Raw genomic sequence first — 24,435 nt, 5'->3', positions numbered from 1 at the left:
ACAGTCCAAAACTCCATCACACCAAAACAGGCAAACGTTTCAGGCGGTCTTGTCAAACAGCTCTTACACTTAAAGGGCATTAATGTTATTCACAATTTCACAGCATTATTCCAACCTCATAGTGTGGAAATTTCCTTTGTGACACAGTATAAAAAATACTTTGTCAAATTGCTTTCACATAAGGACACTATTCATAAAGTTCTGGATGAAACTTCTTTTGTCAACACACTGGCAGATGGCAAGTGGATGTGACGGTTGCCTTGATGGTGCAACACAGTTTCTGAGCAGAGCATACAAAGCATAAACACAAATCTGATCTGCCTCTGTGCTTTATCACAGGCTTCCATAACATGTGGATTGTCTGACAAATTTGACAAAGTATTTTTTTATACTGCGTCACAAAGGAAAATACCAACAAACATTTTTGGGGTGAAAAGTATCAGGTAAACATGTACAGAGGAAAGGGCACTCCATATGGTCTGCATATGATCTGTACAGTACAAATGTTGCACAAATGCAATATATAAATACCAGCCAACCACAGGTTGATTCAAGACTCCAAGCTAATTGTGTGTCACAATATTTACAGTTTAGTAGGCTACAGTTGATTCCGCATGCTACTGCACAATGTCACTTACTGCTAACCAATTATGAATCACAATGACATTTTTATACATTCTTATAAAGTACTCTTAGAAGGAGTGTCATCTAAAAATCTAACTTAATAACATTCTGGTCCCCTCTCTTCCCTTGTACCCTCTTTCTCCTATTGATCATAAGTCAACCATCCATCACTCTTTTTATGTTTACTTGCCTGTCATTGTGATTTAATGTATTCTGAGTCATCTCTGTTTTATAGCCCACCGGCCCAAGGTTGACGCCTTAGAACTCATTCAATGACAATTACTGTATATGAGATGAGGGCTTTGTAATGATATTGGTCTGTCAAAAGCATTAATGAAGTCCTGGACTCCCCAGATTGTAAAATTGGCCAGAGATGAAAGATATTGGCCGAAACTCCCATCATATTTGTTCCTGTTGATGTGTAATAATACTGAGCCAAGTTGTCACTGATACTCTCTAAGTGAGTCGGTAGATTATTGTGCATGTTGAGTGTCTCAATTCTTCAGGGTGGACCTCTTCCTGCAGTTGTAATTTGTCATTGCAATGATAAGTCATATTTGGTGCTTCATACAAGGGATGTCTCACATGGGATGTCATTATACAGGATACCTGAGACAAGTGGCTATGCTTAAAAACACATATTTGGCACCATGCCCATAATTGTGTATGAGCACCGGAACTCCTAGCCATTCATTGTGACATCTCTAATTTACTGGCAGTGGGCCAAGTTGAATGAATGAAGTAACTAGATTGGATGTAGCAAACCATTGTTAAGCACCTCAAGGCAGTTCATGAGCAAGGTTCTCCAGTATAAAAACATAAACAAACCCAGGCATTAACCATAACCCTTGGTCTCAGCCTTGGCTTCACCTTTAACCCTTCACTTATTCACCTTACAACCTATAACCCAGGGTCCTATCTCTTTCTCTCTCTTCCCCCTTTCTCTCTCTCTCTCCCTCTCTCTCTCTTTTCCTCTCTCTCTGACAGATGAGGAGATCATTTTCAGGAGCTGGGACGGTGACGTGTTCAAAGCCAACACGCAGAGCAACGAAACAGGCCTCTTACTAAAAAACACCACTTTCGTGAGTACTTACCGTCTCTGTGCATACCAAATCCTCTTCCTAGAGAACTCACATTAGAAAGACATGCTCACCTTAAGGTCCCCTTTGTCAAGTGGCTGCCTCCAGTGACACCTTGCCATCTTGTTTTATTTGCTAAATGTTGCAGACTGGAATTAGACAATGTTTTAAATAAGTTGGAGAAGATAATACTATGCCATTCTTGTGGCATTTGAATACATGTGTAGTTCATGCTAATTCAATAAATCATTATATTTCACGCTTATAAACAAAGAATTTGAATGGACTGTAAACTGCAGATGAACAGTCACAGTAGCTGTCATTCTCTTTCCACTCTTTTCTCTTTCTTTCCAGGCAACATTTAAGGCCTCCAAGTTTGCAGTTTCTCCAGATCTCAACTTTGTTCTTCTGGGCTATGACGTGAAACAGGTCAGTGATTTTAATGTGCCGTTTCTGAAGAGTATCTTAAAATGGCACACATCTTTGTAGCCTGGGCCCAGATCTATTTGTGCTGTATAGCCAACTCGTTTGGTTATTGTCATGCCAAACATTTGTTGATATTGAAAATGTACAACAACACAATAATCTGAGGTACAGTAAAAAAAAAAAAAAAAGTTTTTTTCCAACATTAATGAGAATGACATTGGAGAATGAATGGTGTTAGCCCTGTGTGTCTCTCTGCTCTCCGGTTTCCTTAATGCATCCTTCAGTATTTCTCAGAAAGAGATATTAGACACAACAAATGCACAGAGAATGAGAACAATAAAGACAGCGAGTGCCTGAAAATACATTTCTGTGAGATTGGTACCCTTGGCCTTGTCATTTGCGGTGGTCTCAGTAGCTGTGTTTTGAGGCCTTCCTCTTGTTCGTATTCTGTGATGTTCTGGTTCAGAAAGGTAATTCTCTGGACTCGTAACTTCGTGGAAAAGTAACTGCATTAAAAGGTGGAGGGCTTGTCTTCCTCCTCATGTCCTACCTGTGTCTGCTCTTATTAGGTTCATAGTGACGTTGAAATGTTTTGTAAATACTACTAGTTCACTCCCTGCTGACATATTGTATGCTTCTGTAGGTCCAACCAGACATTGTAACTCATTACTTTATTCAGCTCTTTTTGAGTCTATATAAATATGGGAAACACTGTATTTGGCTAGTTCCCCACTGATGCATCTCTGAATGCTCAAGCACAACCCATCAACTAAAAATGACACAGCCATACCACAATTATTAATATTTATCATGTGTCTGCTTCAACTTTGTTGGCATGCACCAATAAAACATCAGTGTTAGTGGATAGCTTGCTTGGTTCACTGGATGGTTAGTTCTTGCACTTGTGGGCCAATGGAATGCCCACTGAAGGTGCCTTTGGTCTCAGTCGAGTGTGCTTTTTCTTTGTGGTATGACTGCATAGTGGAAAAACTGTTTCTAACAGTTTGGAAAATAATGAGAGGTGTACATTTATTATCGTATTTTTATATCAATCCATTCAAATTCAAACCTTTAATTAACCTCAGGACAAAAGTTGTATCCGCATCAAAGCAATTTGTTGCAAACAATCCAAGACATTTTTTCCATCATTGTACAAAAATAACTGTTGTTCAAAGAGAAAGCAATTATTGTTTAACATAAGCCGATAGGCTACGGGCTCAATAGATATCAAATCAAATGATATTTGTTTGATGTGCAATTGAAATGTATTACTTGGATGAATAATTAGCAACATGCAATGATAGGGAATACTTTGCAATACTTAGAGAAAGCACATATTTGCAGAAACCATCAGAAACCATTTCCCATTCTTGTGTTCAGTGATTTTCTCTTTCATAATAGGAAGAGGCTCCAGCGAAGGAAAAGATGGGTTGTATCCGGGGGAAACCTTCCTACTCAGACGACCGCTTATCCATTAGTTTGGTTGCAAACAACAACAAAGAATTGGCTACGAAACGCTAGCAACATGGTTTTTGATCTTCTGAATGCAATCTGTTACTGGCTCTGTAATGACCTAACCCTAACTCAGCATCAAGGGTATTTCGCACAAACATGACCCCTTATGATGAAGCAGGTATTTTAATGGAATAACCAGCCGTACTTTGAGTTCCCGATATTTCGCTTGAACTGTGTGTCATAGCCGACCACAGTCATAATGTCTCCAAACCTATAATTGAAAAACATTGGATACCCAATAAACAGTGACAGCGTCAAAACCAGTGCCATTTACACATTCCATCAACTGAATGCCCTGATGAAATTGAATAGCTTGCTTGCAAAAAGCAAGACCTTACAGCAAAACCTATTAAAAATATGAGCTCTTATTCCGTCAGTATACATAGACACTCTAGCCTATGGCTCTCAAAGAGTGTCCATTAAAACACTACTTGGTTTCAGCGCTCCACACAAATCTTTTCCTGCTGCCTATATAGCTCCTCTTTCACGTTCATTCTTCTGGTGCGCATAAAAGCCATTCCTTTTAGGCACTTCAGTGTGGAGCCAATTTTCATCTTGTTTAATAGCAGACCGGGGAACATGAGAGTGGCTCACAACAACAGTCATCTTGATTCAGATACCGGTTTGTATAATGCAGTCTGCATTCTCACAAGCCTTGTGGGACGATAGAACCAATCACCAGAAGATGGTTAGTAGGGTAGCTAAGAGCCTGTTCAAAATGCAGAGGAGGACAAAGATCTGATGAGGGTACAGTGCATTCGGAAAGTATTCAGACTCCTGGACTTTTTCCACATTTTGGTACGTTACAGCCTTATTCTAAAATTGGTTAAATTGCTTTTTTCTTCATCAATCTACACACAATACCCCATAATGACAAAGCAAAAACAGTTTTTTTGAAATCTTTATATATATATATATATATATATATATATACACTGCTCCAAAAAACAAAGGGAACACTAAAATAACACATCCTAGATCTGAATGAATGAAATAATCTTATTAAATACTTTTTTCTTTACATAGTTGAATGTGCTGACAACAAAATCACACAAAATGAATCAATGGAAATCCAATTTATCAACCCATGGAGGTCTGGATTTGGAGTCACACTCAAAATTAAAGTGGAAAACCACACTACAGGCTGATCCAACTTTGATGTAATGTCCTTAAAACAAGTCAAAATGAGGCTCAGAAGTGTGTGTGGCCTCCACGTGCCTGTATGACCTCCCTACAACGCCTGGGCATGCTCCTGATGAGGTGGCGGATGGTCTCCTGAGGGATCTCCTCCCAGACCTGGACTAAAGCATCCGCCAACTCCTGGACAGTCTGTGGTGCAACGTGGCGTTGGTGGATGGAGCGAGACATGATGTCCCAGATGTGCTCAATTGGATTCAGGTCTGGGGATCGGGCGGGCCAGTCCATAGCATCAATGCCTTCCTCTTGCAGGAACTGCTGACACACTCCAGCCACATGAGGTCTAGCATTGTCTTGCATTAGGAGGAACCCAGGGCCAACCACACCAGCATATGGTCTCACAAGGGGTCTGAGGCTCTCATCTAGGTACCTAATGGCAGTCAGGCTACCTCTGGCGAGCACATGGAGGGCTGTGCGGCCCCCCAAAGAAATGCCACCCCACACCATGACTGACCCACCGCCAAACCGGTCATGCTGGAGGATGTTGCAGGCAGCAGAACGTTCTCCACGGTGTCTCCAGACTGTCACGTCTGTCACATGTGCTCAGTGTGAACCTGCTTTCATCTGTGAAGAGCACAGGGCGCCAGTGGCGAATTTGCCAATCTTGGTGTTCTCTGGCAAATGCCAAACGTCCTGCACGGTGTTGGGCTGTAAGCACAACCCCCACCTGTGGACGTCGGGCCCTCATACCACCCTCATGGAGTCTGTTTCTGACCGTTTGAGCAGACACATGCACATTTGTGGCCTGCTGGAGGTCATTTTGCAGGGCTCTGGCAGTGCTCCTCCTGCTCCTCCTTGCACAAAGGCGGAGGTAGCGGTCCTGCTGCTGGGTTGTTGCCCTCCTACGGCCTCCTCCACGTCTCCTGATGTACTGGCCTGTCTCCTGGTAGCGCCTCCATGCTCTGGACACTACGCTGACAGACACAGCAAACCTTCTTGCCACAGCTCGCATTGATGTGCCATCCTGGATGAGCTGCGCTACCTGAGCCACTTGTGTGGGTTGTAGACTCCGTCTCATGCTACAACTAGAGTGAAAGCACCGCCAGCATTCAAAAGTGACCAAAACATCAGCCAGGAAGCATAGGAACTGAGAAGTGGTCTGTGGTCCCCACTGCAGAACCACTCCTTTATTGGGGGTGTCTTGCTAATTGCCTATAATTTCCACCTGTTGTCTATTCCATTTGCACAACAGCATGTGAAATTTATTGTCAATCAGTGTTGCTTCCTAAGTGGACAGTTTGATTTCACAGAAGTGTGATTGACTTGGCGTTACATTGTGTTGTTTAAGTGTTCCCTTTATTTTTTTGAGCAGTGTATATACAGTGGGGGGAAAAAGTATTTGATCCCCTGCTGATTTTGTACGTTTGCCCACTGACAAAGAAAGGATCAGTCTATAATTTTAATGGTAGGTTTATTTGAACAGTGAGAGACAGAATAACAACAAAAATATCCAGAAAAACGCATGTCAAAAATGTTATAAATTGATTTGCATTTTAATGAGGGAAATAAGTATTTGACCCCCTCTCAATCAAAAAGATTTCTGGCTCCCAGGTGTCTTTTATACAGGTAACGAGCTGAGATTAGGAGCACACTCTTAAAGGGAGTGCTCCTAACCGCAGCATGTTACCTGTAAAGAAGACACCTGTCCACAGAAGCAATCGATCAGATTCCAAACTCTCCACCATGGCCAAGACCAAAGAGCTCTCCAAGGATGTCAGGGACAAGATTGTAGACCTAAACAAGGCTGGAATGGGCTACAAGACCATCGCCAAGCAGCTTGGTGAGAAGGTGACAACATTTGGTGCGATTATTTGCAAATGGAAGAAACACAAAAGAACTGTCAATATCCCTCGGCCTGGGGCTCCATGCAAGATCTCACCTCGTGGAGTTGCAATGATCATGAGAACGGTGAGGAATCAGCCCAGAACTACACGGGAGGATCTTGTCAATGATCTCAAGGCAGCTGGGACCATAGTCACCAAGAAAACAATTGGTAACACACTACGCCGTGAAGGACTGAAATCCTGCAGCGCTCGCAAGGTCCCCCTGCTCAAGAATACATATACAGGCCCGTCTGAAGTCTGCCAATGAACATCTGAATGACTCAGAGGACAACTGGTGAAAGTGTTGTGGTCAGATGAGACCAAAATGGAGCTCTTTGACATCAACTCAACTCGCCGTGTTTGGAGGAGTAGGAATGCTGCCTCTGACCCCAAGAACACAATCTCCACCGTCAAACATGGAGGTGGAAACATTATGCTTTGGAGGTGTTTTTCTGCTAAGGGGACAGGACAACTTCACCGCATCAAAGGGACGATGGACAGGCCCATGTACCATCAAATCTTGGGTGAGAACTTCCTTCCCTCAGCCAGGGCATTGAAAATGGGTCGTGGATGGGTATTCCAGCTTGACAATGACCCAAAACACACGGCCAAGGCAACAAAGGAGTGGCTCAAGAAGAAGCACATTAAGGTCCTGGAGTGGCCTAGCCAGCCTCCAGACCTTAATCCCATAGACAATCTGTGGAGGGAGCTGAAGGTTCGAGTTGCCAAACGTCAGCCTCGAAACCTTAATGACTTGGAGAAGATCTGCAAAGATGAGTGGGACAAAATCCCTCCTGAGATGTGCGCAAACCTGGTGGCCAACTACAAGAAACTTCTGACCTCTGTGATTGCCAACAAGGGTTTTGCCACCAAGTACTAAGTCATGTTTTGCAGAGGGGTCAAATACTTATTTTATAACATTATTGACATGCGTTTTTCTGGATTTTTTGGTTGTTATTCTGTCTCTCACTGTTCAAATAAACCTACTATCAAAATTATAGACTGATCATTTCTTTGTAAGTGGGCAAACGTACAAAATCAGCAGGGGATCAAATACTTATTTCCCCCACTGTGTGTATATATATATATATATATATATATATATATATATATATATATATATATATATATAAAATAAATGGAAATATCACATATACATAATTATTCACTTTTACTCAGTACTTTGTTGAAGCACCTTTTGCAGAGATTACAGCCTTGAGTCTCCTTGGGTATGACGCTACTAGCTTGGCATACCCGTATTTGGGGAGTTTCTCCCCTTCTATGCAGATCCTCTCATGATCTGTCAGGTTGGTTGGGGAGCGTCGCTGCACAGCTATTTTCAGGTCTCTCTAGAGATGTTAGATCGGGTTCAAATCTGGGCTTTGGCTGGGCTACTTAAGGACATTCAGAGACTTGTCCCAAAGCCACTCCTGTGTTGCCTTGGCTGTGTGCTTAGGGTTGTTGTCTTGTTGGAAGGTGAACCTTCTCCTCAGTCTGAGGTCCTGAGCACTCTGGAGCAGGTCTTCATCAAGGATCTCTCTGTACTTTGCTCCAAACATCTTTTCCTAGTCTCTCAGTCCTTGCCGCTGAAAAATATCCCCACAGCATGATGCTGCCACCACCATGCTTTACCGTAAGAATGGTGCCAGGTTTCCTCTAGACCTGATGCTTGGCATTCAGGCCAAATAGTTCAATCTTGGTTTCATCAGAGTGGCCTGTCATGTGCCTTTTACTGAGGAGTGCTTCCATCTGGCCACTCTACCATAAAGCCCTGATTGGTGGAGTGCTGCAGAGATGGTTGTCCTTCTGAAAGGTTATCCCATCTCCACAGAGGAACTCTGGAGCTCAGTCAGGGTGACCATCGCGTTCTTGGTCACCTCCCTGACTAAGGCCCTTCTCCCCCAAATGATCAGTTTGTCTGGGCGGTCAGCTCTAGGAAGAGTGTTGGTGGTTCCAAACTTCTTCCATTTATGAATGATGGAGGCCACTGTGTTCTTGGGGACCTTCAATGCTGCAGACATTTTTTGGTACCTTTCCACAGATCTTTGCCTCGAACCAATCCTGCCTCGGAGCTCTACGGACAATTCCTTCCATGCCATGGCTTGGTTTTTGCTCTGACATGCCTGTAAATAAGGTATTTCTGTTTTTAATTTTTAATACATTTGCAAACATGAAAAAAATATCAGTTTTCACTTTGTCATTATGGGTTATTGTGTGTAGATTGATGAGGAAAAACATTTATTTAATCAATTTTAGAATAAGGCTGTTACGTCACAAAATGTTTGAATACTTTCCGAATGCACTGTATATGCCGTGCGATAGCCTATGCTTGCTTTTATGTATACATGGAACTGAGAAATAGATGCCACATTGATGTAAGTGTGAGTTATGCTAGACTTAACATGTGTTTTTACTAGCCTGAGAGGTTAGCCAGTCAATGTGTTGCCGTATGACCTGACAGCATTCAATTATTGCCATTTTTTACTAGATGGAACTATCCCTCTCAATCATTAAAAATAGCCAATTTTCTTATTAGTCACCAGTACTGTTAACAGTGGTTTAATCAACATTGGTGTTGCAAGCATGAACATTTACATGCCTCCTGCCTTATCAGTGCCGTAATGAGACGATTGACATGCACTGCTGCGTAAGTTCCATTTAGACACGTTCGTAACAGCCATGCAGCTTTAAAGGCCCACTCCTTCATTGGAAAACAACAAAACGGCATCCCTGCCATTTTGTTTAATATAAAGCTCAGGGAAGGGAATCAATGGGTGTCTAATGATTTTAAATGATCAAAACCGTCTGCAAAAATTAGAGTGGGCCTTTAAGATGGGTTTTCGGAGTGCTGCTACAGAGTCAGGTGTAGTGATTAAGCCATAGAGACGCACACAGAGCAGAGTCTAGCGAAAGCTCACGGTGTCTGTGTTTTCCTGCCTTCCCGTGGTGGCGGAGGCTTACGCCAAAAAGGCAAGATCCCAAAACAAACAAAAGGCTTTCTGTCATAGGCAAGCCACGCGCTCCTGTTTTGCACTGCCGTTTATCATTGTATTTGCACAGGGCTGGAAGGTGTATTTTGAGGGAAAGTGTGAGGAGATAATCCCAAAATATTGTTTTTTGTGGACGCTCAGGTGTTGACAGTTAAGATGACATTATTGGTCCATCTCAAATTTGACTTCTGCTTTTAAACCCACCTCTCTGAAAAACATCTCTGTTTTTTTGGAGAGGTGCGGAAAGCTGCCACACTCGGCGCCCGGGGAGCTGTTGTTGTGGGGATTAAGTGCCTTGCTCTAGGGCATAACAGCAGGCAATGGCATCTAGGATTTGAAACCAGCAACCTCCAATTGCCAGCAAAATTTCCTGTCAGACACGGGATTTGAACTGGCAACCCTCCGGTTGCCGGCTTGTCTTTCTAATCATTAGGGTGTTTTTTCTCCTCCTCGAGGTGACACCCTGGGGAAAGGGTGGTTGTATGATTGACTTTTGTTCTACCTCACTGAAGCGTAGGAGCTTCTAACAAATAGACTTGTAGACACAGACCTATTTATAAATCCCAGGGGAATTGTTGGGCAATGTTCAGACTTCAGAGTCTCACAAACTGTCTGAGTGGTCACCAACCGTGATTCTAAAGAGCTATACAAGTTTTAGTTCCAGGCAAGATGTAACATTTTGCTGGTGAGATGTGAGAACTTAGTGTTCTCTATTTGTTGAGGTAGTCTGATGTAAATTATAGAACAAAGAACATATTTTAACATGTCACTTCATTTCGACAAATTGGGCAATGCTGCTTTTAGTAGGGTTATACTCCCTCTCTCCTTTGTATTGCCCCCGCCTCTCAATTTTTTTAAAGAACAATTAAAACCCCAACAACTACAAAGTACATTATCCCAGTTTAAGATGGCAGCAATACGGCAATTACCATCACTTTAGACTTCAAATGTGAACATTTCAGTTCTCTAATGTATTATAATTACAATATCCGAGTCTGTCGGTGAGGCTTTACAATTGAAATATACAAACACCAGCAGCTGTGAGCACTTACATACCGACGCTTGATATGGAGAATTAGTCCTGATATTCTAGCACATGCCACTCTGATTTCCACATCCACTTACTGTAATTACATACATGCCATTCACATAGATTGACTGAGCTTTAAGAATTAGGCTGGACAAGTGCATGAATGGGGGCTGTCGATATTGTTATTGAAGTATTGTCTGTTTAATCTCAAGCTGCAGCATATCTCAATTCCCTGGGCGTCAATACATTCAGTATGGCTGATTAAATGAAATGTTACAGTACATATAATGAAAGTTTAGACTGACAGCTGTTATGCTATATTCATTAATTCCTTTATTTGTTAATATTGATACAACCATGCAAGGTACACTTTTGAGCTCTCATTGCCTAGTGTTCCCAGAATGCTTTGCTCTATAGGAGCTATAATAATATAAACATTTTACTTTCCAGTGCTCAATGATGTGGGTAAAAGGCTAGAAAAACATTATTTGGTCCAAATTCAAGTTAAATTTAAAACGGTAATATGAATACAGTGTGACGCATACTTTGCTGTTAGATGTTTGCAGTGATTCCTTGTATCGATTCAAAGCTCCGTCATCCGCCATAGATCGGCATGAACTCAAGATGAGCTTAAGTCTGTCAGACACTATTGGCACTTTGAAAATACATTTGTGCGAGGCTCAAGCCGAGGCCTGCCCGCTCGATTAATAACTACCATGTTGAGCTGATTTTAAAACAGAAGGTAATGATTGTGTTACTATATCACTCTTGGTACACAGTATAAGCCTAAACTAGTTTAGTAGTAAAATGTGGCTTAACAAATCATAAGTTAAATGGACTCACTCTGTGAATTATTAGTGGTTGACATGTATGTCCCCCATACATACAACATCTGTAATGTCCCTCAGTCAAGTATTACATTTCAAGCACAGATTCAACTACGAAGACCAGCGAGCATCATAAAGAAGGGCAGTGACTGGTAGATGGGTAATGATAACAACAAGTTAATAATTATTCTGTGGATGATGTATTAAACCACCCAGATACGTCAAAGATGCAGTCGTCCTTCTGAACTGAGCTGCAGGACAGGAAGGAAACTGCTTGTCGTTATGTCACCATGAGGCCATTGGTAATTTTAAAACAGCTACAGAGTTCAATGGCTTTGATGGGAGAAAACTGAGGATGGATCAGCAACATTGTAGTGACTCCACATTAATGACCTAAATGACAGAGTGAAAAGAAGAATACCAATATACAGAATAAAATGCATATGTATGCAACAAGGCACTAAAGTAATACTGCAAAAACACTTTTGGGTCTAAATACAAAACCTTATGTTTGGGGCTAATCCAACACAACACATCACTGTGTAACTGCCTCCTTATTTTCAAACATGGTGGTGGCTGCATCATGGTATGGGTATACTTGACATTGGCAAAAACTGGGGAGTTTATCAGGATGAAAAGAAATGGGAAAACCTGCTTCAGTCTGCTTAACTCTGCAAATGTTTTAAAGTCACCATTGGCCTCATGGTGAAATTCCTTCCTCTCCGTCAACTGAGTTAGGAAGGACGTCTGCATCTTTATTGTGAGTGGGTGTATTGATACACCATCCAAAGTGTAATTAATAACTTCATGGTCAAAGGGATATTCAATGTCAGTTTTTTTTGGTTTTTACCCATTTACCAATAGGTGCTGCTCTTTGCAATGCATTGAATAACCTCCCTGTTCTTTGGGTTGAATATGTGTTTGAAATTCACTGCTCGACTGTGGGACCTTAAAGATAATTTTATGTGTGGGGTACAGAGACGAGTTAATCGTACATTTTTTTTTTGTTAAACACTTGTTCAAGGTGTCGTATGGATTAGACCAAAATACAGTGGGAATGTGTATACTCATCTTCTTTTATTCGTCAGAAAGAAGGAAAACCAAAACAAACACACGTATACAAAAAACAACGACGACAAACAGTCCTGTAAGGCACACAGCTATACAAGGAAGAACTACCCACAAAATCCCATTGAAAAAACACCCCTCTTAAATAGGACCTTCAATTAGAAGCAACTAGGAGCAGCTGCTTCCAATTGAAGGTCAACCCAACAAACACCACATAGAAATAGACATACTAGAACTAACATAGAAATAGACTAACAACATAGCCCAACAAACCCCGAAACACTCCAAACAAACACACCCCTGCCACGTCCTGACCAAACTACAATAGCAAATAACCCCTTATACTGGTCAGGACGTGACAGTACCCCCCCCCCCCCCCCCCCCCAAAGGTGCAGACCCCGGATGCACCTTAAACAAAAACACACAAATTAACCCAAAACAAAAATAATCCCAAACTAAAGGGAGGGAAGGGAGGGTGGCCACCGTCACCGACGGTTCTTGTGCTATGTCCCCCTTCCCCAACCTCCTACGGAGGTGGCTCAGGCTCCGGCCTTACTTCCCAACCTAACCTGTCCACCCCCGCTAACTGGTTATTATATATTACCCCTCCCGAAGTCTCTGGACTAAGGCGCATCGCTGAAGACCTCGGGCTGAGGCGCGTCGCTGGAGACCTCGGACTGGCGGGCGACTCTGGGAGCTCCGGACTGGAGGGCGACTCTCTCAGTTCCGGACTGTAGGCCATCTCTCTCGGTTCCGGACTGTAGGCCGTCGCCGGAAGCTCTGGACGGGGTACTGTCGCCGGAAGCTCTGGACGGGGTACTGTCGCCGGAAGCTCTGGAGGGGGACTGCACACTGAAAGCCTGATGCGTGGGGCTGGCTTTGGAGATGCCAGACTATTTACACGCACCACAGGGCTAGTGCGAGGAGCAGGAGCAGGACGTACTGGACTGGGCTGACGCACTGGAGGCCTGGTGCGTGGGGCTGGTACTGGAGGTACCAGACTGGGGACACGCACCCCAAGGCTAGTGCGAGGAGCGGGAACAGGACGTACTGGACTGGGCTGATGCACTGGAGGCCTGGTGCGTGGTGCTGGCTTTGGAGACGCCAGACTGGAAACACGCACCTCAAGGCTAGTGCGAGGAGCGGGAACAGGACGTACTGGACCATGAGTAGGCACCGACGTTCTGGAGCGCACCGCCTGCACAACCCGTCCTGGCTGGATGGTAACGGTAGCCCTGCACGAGCGGAGTGCTGGCACAGGGCGAACTGGGCTGTGCAGAGGCCTGATGGCTGCCGTGCGTAGAGCAGGCGTAGGGTAGCCTGGGCCTAGGAGGCTCACTGGTGGCCAGATGTGCTGTGCAGGCATACTCCTACCCGACTGGATGCCCACTCTAGCACGGCACTTGCGAGGAGCTGGGATCGCTCGCACCGGACTGTGCGTGCGCATTGGCGAGATCGTGCGCACTTCCACATACACCGGTGCTCTCACTGCCAAACGCTCCCCATAATAAACACGGGAAGTTGGCTTAGGGCTTACCCTAGGCCCAGCCAAACTACTCGTGTGCCCCCCCAAAAAAATGTTTTGGGGCTGCCTCTCGCACTTGCCTCTCGGTGCGTATAATGCCTCATAATAGCGCCGCTCCACCTTGGCTGCCTCCAGCTCCTCCTTAGGGTGCCGATACTCCACAGCCTGGTGCCAAGGTCCTGCCCCATCCAGAATCTCTTCCCATGTCCATGACTCCACAGAGCTCTGATGCTGCTCCTTCCTCCGCTGCTTGGTCCGTTTGTGGTGGGTAGTTCTGTCACGGGTGTCATATGGATTAGACCAAAATGCAGCGGGAATGTGTATATTCATCTTCTTTTATTCGGCAGAAAGAAGGAAAACCAAAACTAACACACAGGTCACCAAGGAGACTGTAGTTTTAGAATTGACTCATTCATGGGTATTTGATGCTGGAACATGTCATGAGTATTATACTGCACATATAACATTGAAGTTTTGTACACTGTACAACACTAATGTAAAATATATTAAGGGCAGAACAAAATCCTACTTCCAGATGTGCATGCTTAACTCAACAAATGCATAAGTCATTCATTGGTTTATCCGCAAATACTCTAGTTACACAAGTGGATCTCAAGTCATGATTCTGTCCTAAATGTTTACCATATATGCATTGTACTTTGTCAAGTCCCTGTCTTTGCTTGTCTTCTGTTGAAACATTGAAATCAGATTGTTGGTTGTTGAGCAGAACAATCTGTTAGGGGTCTCATTTTGGACTACCAGGAAGCATATATACTTATCAATGTACACATTTTTACAAATTGTGGACTACCATGAAAGATGCATTTTAATCAATGCACACATTTTACTAGGGAAAGTACGTCACAAACGGAAAACATATAAGGCACGATGTTTTACCTCATCTGTGTTAATCGGGAATCAAAAATCCTTACCAAAATGTTTCTGAATAAATGTATCTATGATTCATCATCTCATAAAATCATGCAGATTACTTTTGTACATGAACTGTTATTACAGATGTATCAAGTCACACTGTGCAAGTAGCTGAATAAGTTGTACAATGTTTACATGGTTCTACATTATAGCTGTTGGTGGCCCTGATCACCTCCATTCTAGTAGCATTGCCCTCACATGCTGGGGAGTGAGCGAGAACAGGTTTGATGGAGACTGGAACTGATCTCTACTGAGATGATGTGACCAGATGTGATCATCATCACACTGACAGCCTGAGTCTATTGAGAGTTATAGCATGGCCACTGTACCACCATCTCCAGTTGTCTTATCAATTTATCATAATAGTGCTACCGCTATGCAGCAGCAAAAGCCTCCAATAGCCTCTATGCTCGGTATGTTACCTTGTGCCAATTGTTAAATATAGCCTGTTATAGCAGCAGGGAGTAGGACATCCTGAAGTGAATACTTGGATCTCAGCTTTAGTTGTAGCCATCCATCTTAATATTATGTATATTCTCTTAGATGTGTGGCTCGGTATCATTATGTATGTTTTGCATGACTTGAATACTTACCTTTAGAGTAGTTACTTTCCTTTGGCATTTAATGCTGCATTTAATGCTGTGATGCATATGGCTCCCTTAGGTGTGTTTCAATATGCATACGTTTTATTGTTAATTGTCAGTTTGTGATCATCAAGGCAAAGTTTAAATGTATAGGTTTTCCTGCCAATCATATGAAAAACATTTAGCAATAATAGCAGTAAGGTGTGAATATCTATTGGATTGCTTATTGAGCCTTAAATGGAAATAACTACCTTTACTTGACACCCAGCGCATGAATACATTATGACACGGTCATAACAATGTCATAATATGTCATAATAGCTGACATAACTTGTCATAGCCTTTGTGCGCGAGAGTTGGTCCCCCCTTTGTGCGCGTCTGTCCAGTCATGGAAACCCATTTCATGAAGCTCCCGATGAACAATTCTTGTGCTGATGCTGCTTCCAGAGAAAGTCTGGAACTCGGTATTGAATTTTCAACCGAGGACATACGATTGTTACGCACTTAAGCACTTGGCGGTCCCGTTCTTTGAACTTGTGTGGCCTACCACTTCGCGACTGAGCCGTTGTTAATCCTAGACGTTTCCACTTCACAATAACAGCACTTACAGTTGACCGGGGCAGCTCTAGCAGGGCAGAAATTTGACGAACTGACTTGTTGGAAAGGTTGCATCCTATGACAGTGCCACGCTTAAAGTCACTGAGTTCTTCATTAAGGCCATTCTACTGCCAATGTTTGTCTATGGTGATTACATGGTTGTGTGGTTGATTCTATACACATGTCAGCAACGGGTGTGGCTGAAATAGCAGAATGGATGTCCACATACTTTTGTATATATAGTATATATTGCATTATTTTGTGGCTGTTATGACACCTGCAAAAGAGTGTCAAAACACACAAAACCTACCACTCTGTCAAGAGGCACTAGAAGTGAGGGAGGGGTGAAGTCAGGCGCAGGACACCAAAGGTACGTAGTAGAACGTTTATTTTTTACCAAGTCCAAAAATGCCAATAACTAGGCAGGGAACAAGGAAACCCAACTGGACAAAAATCCACCTAAACAGAGTCGGGACACAGCCCAGGATAAACGTCCTTCCAACAAAATACAAGAGAGGAAAAACAATCCCCAAAACCCCACGACAGGAAACACAAACAATCCCGCACAAACCTAAACCTAGAAAGCTAGACTAAATACCCCACTAACGAACTCAACTCAAAACAGGTGATAACACAAGACAGACAACACCAAACGAAAATGAAAAGGGGATGGGTGGCAGCTAGTAGGCCGGCGACGACGACCGCCAAGCGCCGCCCGAACAGGGAGAGGAGCCACCTTCAGTAGACGTTGTGAGCCACACAAGGCAAAACATTCCATTGCACCATAGCCTACTTGTCAACAATATGTTTATGTTACAGTGCATTTGGAAAGTATTCAGACCCCTTGAATTTTTCAACATTTTGTTACGTTACAGTTTTATTCTAAAATTGATTACATCGTTCTTTTCTTTCTCATCAATCTGCAGACAATACCCGATAATGATAAAGTAAAAACAGGTTTTTAAACATTTTTGCACATTTACAAAAAATATCACATTTACATAAGTATTCAGACCCTTTACTCAGTACTTTGTTGAAGCACCTTTGGCAGTGATTACAGCTTCGAGTCTTCTTGGGTATGACGCTACAAACTTGGGACACCTGTATTTGGGGAGTTTCTCCCATTCTTCTCTGCAGATCGTCTCAAGTCATGTTAGGTTGGATGGGGAGCGTCACTGCACAGCTATTATCAGGTCTCTCTAGAGATGTTCAATCGGGTTCACGTCCGGGCTCTGGCTAGGCAACTCAAGGACATTTAGGGACTTGTCCCGAAGCCACTCCTGCGTTGTCTTGGCTGTGTGCTTAGGGTTGTTGTCCTGTTGGAAGGTGAACCTTCGCCCCAGTCTGAGGTCCTGAGCACTCGGCAGCAGGTTTTCATCAAGTGTCTCTCTGTACTTTGCTCTGTTCATCTTTCCCTCGATCCTCACTAGTCTCCCAGTCCCTGCCGTTGAAAACATCCCCACAGCATGATGCTGCCACCACCATGCTTCATCATAGGGATGGTGCCAGGTTTCCTACAGATGTGACAATTGACATTCAGGCCAAAGAGTTCAATCTTGGCTTCATCAGACCAGAGAATCTTGTTTATCATGGTCTGAGAGTCCTTTAGGTGCCTTTTGGCAAACTCCAAGCGGGCTGTCATATGCCTTTTACTGAGTATTGGCTTCTGTCTGGCCACTCTACCACAAAGGCCTGATTGGTGGAGTGCTGCAGAGATGGTTGTCCTTCTGGAAGATTCTCCACAGAGGAACTCTGCAGCTCTGTCAGAGTGACCATTGGGTTCTTGGTCATCTCCCTGACCAAGGGCCTTCTCCCCCAATTGCTCAGTTTGGTCGGGTGGCCAGCTCTAGGAAGAGTCTTGGTGGTTCCAAACTTCTTCCATTTAAGAATGATGGAGGCCACTGTGTTCTTGGGGGTCCTTCAATTCTGCAGACATTATTTTATGCCCTTCCCCAGACCTGTGCTTCGACATAATCCTGTCTCGGAGCTCTACAGACAATTCTTTCGACCTCATGGCTTGGTTTTTGCTATGACATGCACTGTCAACTGTGGGACCTTATATAGACAGGTGTGTGCCTTTCTAAATCATGTCCAATGAATTGAATTGACCACAGGTGGACTCTAATCAAGCTTTAGAAACATCTCAAGGATGATCAATGGAAACAGGATTCACCTGAGCTCAATTTCGAGTCTCATAGCAAAGGGTCTTATTTCAGTTTTTGATTTTTAATACATTTGCAAAAATGTTGAAAAACCTGTTTTTGCTTTATCATTATGGTGTATTGTGATTTGATTGATGCGGGAAAAATGTATTTCATCCATTTTAGAATAAAGCTGTAACGTAACAAAATGTGGAAAACGTCAACGGGTCTGAATACTTTCTGAATGCACTGTATATAACATTTTCTGAAATTGACCATATTAAATTATCATTGTAATTACACACAAATTTATGTCAGACATGCACCTACCCCAATGCGCTGTTGCTGATGACTGGGAAAAATGTAGGAGCAGATTTCAGACACCCTATTTTTGACTGATGACTAACATAAGGGCATGTATGTGATAGGTCTATCTGGCTTATATGATTATGATGGTCATAATGCTTCTTGGCAGTGTCATAAAGTGTATTTTCTTAGTCCAAGTAAAGTGACACAGGATGGTCACAATGCTTCATGACCTTGTCATAAAGTGTATTTTTTGCAAGTTATTTAAAATATGATGAAAAAGAAACATGACTGTAAATAATGAATTACAACAACAACATAGGACTTAAAAAAAACACACTTTAAAATGAAAGGAAACTAAATGTGGGTTTTGATGCTCTGATGCAATATATGTCACAACAGGTGTAAATATATGCGTCATCACAGTGTTATTACCATGTTATGACAAGTTATGTCAGCTGTTATGACATATTATGACATGATTAGGACAATTTCCTAACATGTTGTGACGCTGGGTGTCGAGTAAAGTGTTATCTATTTTTTTCAGATCATCTTGCATTCTCACCCAGAGAAAATGTCATTGCACACTCCTTCCATTTGTGAAAACGACATTTAGAACATGGAAGGAGTTCTCATGCTTCTTGGCGAAGTATTCGTCCGGTCAAATATAGATCTAAGTATTCCTTCACACATAAAGCTCATATTCACCTCTTCGTCTTGATGTAATCGTTCACATTCATCACACCTAACCCACCTCTCAGATTCACCGAATCAAAACATCAATACGAAAACATCTCACCCCTCCTTCCCCTCCTTCCCACCCTTCACTCATGAAACATATCAAAGCTGTTAAGAGGCTTTGTTAGTCTGAGAGGCTAATCCTCATAGCCATTTTAGTCGACTGTTGACAATCTTATGAAAAAACATTCCTAAATGTCTCCTATCACGGTGTCAGAGTAGACAAGACAGCCTTCTGAGTGTGAGTATGAGTGACCAGTGACGATGCAATGTATTTTTCGGTGAAGATTTTCTCGGGCAACTCAAACAGGAGAACCAAAATTAAGACTGAAGGCAGGGTGACTGGTATAATCAGCCAAGCAGACTCCATTTCCATGGGCAATTGAGCTCTGGTTAAGACGAGTGGCGCGCCTCCACTGTATTTATCACTATGCTCAAGGGTGAGATTACTGTAATATTGTTATGCAAATGAGCTCACTGATTACCCATACAGCACCACTTAGCAATTCCCTCTTCACCTGATGACAACTAAAAGCTGTGTTAATGGATATACACTGTGTACAAAATATTAGGAACACCTGCTCTTTCCATGACATAGGCTGACCAGGTGAATCCAGGTGAAAACTATGATCCCTCATTGATGTCAGCTATGATCCCTTATTGACGGCAGAAAAACCTGCAGTAGTCTTTTTAATAAACCCTGGGAAGTTTTTATTTTTAACAACTTAAACAATTACACCCATTTTAATGCCAAAGACACACCAGACTGGCATTCCAAGAGGTGTTGAATGTTCCTGAATGGTCCAGACTCAGTCTGCAATCAAAAACAATGGATATACACTGAGAGTCCAAAACATTAAGAACACCAGGTGAAAGCTATAATCCCTTATTGATGTTACTTGTTAAATCCACTTCAATCAGTGTAGATGAAGGGGAGGAGACAGGTTATATAGAAGGATTTTTAAGCCTTGAGAAAATTGAGACATGGATTGTGTATGTGTGCCATTCAGAGTGTGAATGGGCAAGACAAAACGTTTGAACGGGCTATGGCAGTAAGAGCCATGTACACCGGTTTGTGTGTGTCAATAACTGCAACGCTGATGGGTTTTTCACGCTCAACAGTTTCCCGTGTGTATCAAGAAGGGTCCACCACCCAAAGGACATCCAGACAAGTTGGCACAGCTGTGGGAAGCATTGTGTAATGAATACTCAGGGAGAAAAAGGTGTAGATTCACACGCAGAGCGCAGCAGATGTTTATTAAGCCTTCGCGGAAGGCAGGAATCGTGGTCGCAGGCAATGGTCAAACACAGGTAGGCAGTCAAAAACAAACAACACCTCACAACCAGAAAGAACTGAACTAAATAGGGAGCTGATGAGACCAGGTGAGAAACAAACACAGGTGAAATCAATGAACAAAAATGAAAGACAGGGCTACGTTCCAGAACACAAAGAAACGGGGCTACGTTCAAGAACACAAAGAAAAAGAACACAAGGTTGACTAAGAAAAGAAAAGCAGAACCTTACACATTGGAGTCAACATGGGCCAGCATCCTTGTGGAACACTTTTGACACCTTGTAGAGTCCATGCGCTGACAAACTGAGGCTGTTCTGAGGCCAAAGGGGGGTGCAACTCAATATTAGAAAGGTGTTCTTAATGTTGTGTACACTCAGTGTAGATTGAGTTTTAATGGCCTTATAGTTATGCAAAGGTTTTCTGTCCAGCTTTCCATTTAGGTCATAGTGCCAAATAAAAACAATTATAGATTTGGATAATGTGCAAAACATTTATAATGGAAAATAAATCTTGCTTTATTAATATTTCATCAACAGCACATTTTTCTGATTATGTACTGGTGATAACACATTCTCTGCTATGGATTTCTCCTTAGGTGTACCGGTACTCTTTCCTGGCATCCTACTTGATATACAACCTGCATACAAGGTATGTATCACCTGTCAAGATTTGAGTAGACTAATAGTAAACAGAAGGCAATTTCCTACCAAGATGGCAGCTGAACCCGGGTGTCTCGCGCGCTTCTGTTTATTAGTTTGCAAGTGTTTTTGTTGTAGTAATCATTTCCAGATACAACAGTATTTTTTTTACATAATCAACAAGTTACTTGGCTATAAAAAGGATAATCTATATTTTCTCTTATCGGAGAAAGCAAACAGATATCAATTGCTCCACTCCGGTGCCAGTGCTGAAAGCTCCTCCACGATGCACCTGTCTGGTTGAAAGCATCCTCTCATACCCTGCCTCCCAAAACAAGCCTCTCCCAAGTGGGTTACCTAGGCTGTACCTAGGCTACTCCTGTGACATGCTGCGCTGCATGGGCCCTCACCTTTCGGTCTGCTGGCTCTGCTACCGATTATCCAGGCCTGCTCCTCGCCTGTCTGGTACAGGTACCCCCGCCAATTGCTCCCTTCTTCCCCGTGCTTCGCTCACCTCCAGCACACATTTACACACACACACACACACACACACACACACACACACACACACACACACACACACACACACACACACACACACACACACACACACACACACACACACACCGTTTTATCGTTAGCCTGTAGACTTGTGTGGACTTTTACTCTGGAACTTGTATGAATTTTGATTTTTATTACTTGGCCTTTATTGTTATTTTATTGTAGCTTATGTACTGTAGCTTAGACCTATTTCTGATTAGTGTGCAACCTCATAGGCCTATTATATTAGTCTTAGAAAACGTGTTATGGTTATTTCTCACGTTGATTGATCGGCTACAAACGAACATGTTGTTGCTATTGTCTACCCTTGAATCTTACACTGAGGATGCATTTAGGGCCTGATGCCTCTTAAATGCGGAAAACTTTGAGTGTTTTTCCCAGGGTGCATCCTGGGAGATACCATACCCTTGTCCCGCTATTGCGCTGGAGAACTCTGCATGTTTTTCCCATTTGACATGGGAGAAACCACGTTTGCATTTACATGGATTGTTCTTTCAGTACTTAATCATGTCACTAGACAGTATGAATAGTATTAAATATGTTGTGTTAAAGACTCTGGGTCCTCTGGACTATGGTTCTAGTATGGTCTGGAAATCCAAATGCTGTAAAATCCAATCTAGGCTTGTCATTACGTTGCTGCTTTTACTGTCAGGAAATTGACATTTCTACCCCATCTGAATTGAAAAGTCACAATGGTCTGAAGTTTCTGCACATAAATGTTAGAAGTCTTCTTCAGAAACTTGATTTTGTAAATATCTGGATAAAAACCCCAGACCCAGATATATTTATGCTTCCTCAAACCTATCTCTAAAAAATCTATCACTGACAAAGTTTTTGGCATTGATGGTTACAATGTTTTTCGGACAGATCACAAATCTAAGGGTGGTGGTGTTGCTATATACATAAAAGACAAGTTCTCTGTGACCATTCTGACTTCTGTTACCAAGCCTAAGCAATTTGAATATCTGTCTTTGAATATACCGTAAATCTCTGCGCATCCTTGAATCCGGTTGTCTCCTGTTGTTATAGAACCCCCATCTGCTATTGTTGGCTCTCTGGATTGTATTTTTGAATTATTATCACACAATGTCAAATCTGAATTCGTGCTTATGGGTGACCTGACGTCCAACTCTCATCACCTCAAGAATTCATGTAACACCTGTAATCTTACTCAGGTTGTCAAAAGTGTAACAAGGTTGAATGCAAAGGGTACTCTGAAATCGTCTTTGATTGATCTTATTTTAACCAATACTCCTCATCGTTTTAATGGTTCTGCTGTCTTTACAAATAATATCACTGTGTGGTTGTCTATGTAAGGGATTGTAAAATGTCTAAATTACCTCCACGTATCATCATGAAAAGAAACTGTAAGCTGTTTGATAGTCAGGGTTTTTTACATGATGTTTTAAACATTGCCTGGAATAGAATTGAATTCATCCCTGATGTTGAATTAGTCTTTTCTTACTTCCACAAAACATTCCAGGATGTACAGTATGCAACAAGCATGCCCCTGTCAAACAATACACATGAACTAGCTGAAATAATAAGGAAACAGAATGCTGTGTGGGCAAAAGCAAGAAGGTCTGATTCAGCTAATGATTGGATGGCTTTTAAATGCCTTCGGAATCATGGTGTGGCTATGACCCGAAAGCTGAAAGCAGACCACTACCTCAAATCTACTGCTAATAATCTGAATAATCCTTCTAAATTTTGTACATGAGGGACTGCATAATGATGTTGGGTTTTCAACCAGGGAGGTACGGGAGCTGAACCCTCCAGAGGTGTCGGACTCGGTCCTGCAGTTTGCTTCTTGGGGCGTTCGGGATCAACAGTTGGTGAGTATTCCTATGGGTCAGCTTGAAGAAAATGACTCATGCTAATGTAGGGTTTATGATGTGTACACTGCACACCGTGTACTCAATCACGTTGAGTTGATGTCCTTTACTCATGCATGGCAGTAGATTTATGATAAGTAGTTAAAGTCGGATGAAATGGGGTGAGGTGAGTAGGAGCTTGTCCACAAATTGGTTGGGTATGTGTACCATGTCTGCACTGGGACCATACCATAGCCACAACAACACAACCAAGCATACAAACTTGTAGAGCAAGACACTAGGAGTGTTTTACTGTAGATCTCAGGAAGATGACATCACACAGTGAGACAACTAGCAGTGAATGGCGTTCCTCCTTTGGAAAGCCATATATAGTAAGTATGTAAGCCTTGGACAAGCCTTGTCCGAGCCAGAACGGCCCATAGGGCAGAATCTCCTGATTCTGTAGCACGAGGCAGCTTGATGACAAAATGCTAGTCTATCGCATGGCATTACCCACAATCCAGCTCCTTAATGCTGAGTGTCAAGCAGAGAGGCATCAGGTTCCATTTCTAGACGTTTTAGTTTGATTCGACTGTGGATCGAACCCCCATCAGGGCGAACACTCTAACCACAAGGCCAGAGTTGGTTTAAAGCCATAGTGTGTAGTGTTGAAGCCAAAATAGCCATTTGTGTTTGAATAAGATAGTTTGACCTTTCCTCATAC

General features: G+C 42.7%; 1 protein-coding gene across 1 annotated transcript in view; it reads left to right on the top strand.

Moving 5' to 3' along the window:
- LOC106586116 (inactive dipeptidyl peptidase 10) overlaps positions 1-24,435 on the top strand; it is a 71,481-nt gene that overhangs the window by 9,964 nt on the left and 37,082 nt on the right. The window contains exons 4-7 of the mRNA XM_082969264.1: positions 1,612-1,706; positions 2,058-2,132; positions 21,294-21,346; positions 23,651-23,732. Coding sequence (XP_082825390.1) covers positions 1,612-1,706; positions 2,058-2,132; positions 21,294-21,346; positions 23,651-23,732 — 305 coding nt within the window. The remainder of the gene's footprint in view (positions 1-1,611; positions 1,707-2,057; positions 2,133-21,293; positions 21,347-23,650; positions 23,733-24,435) is intronic.

This window comes from Salmo salar, chromosome 25 (assembly GCF_965601325.2).
Source record: "Salmo salar chromosome 25, fSalSal1, whole genome shotgun sequence".
Classification (NCBI taxonomy): Eukaryota; Metazoa; Chordata; class Actinopteri; order Salmoniformes; family Salmonidae; genus Salmo; species Salmo salar.
Note: the sequence above shows the minus strand (reverse complement) of the source record. Positions and strands in the feature narration are given on the sequence as shown.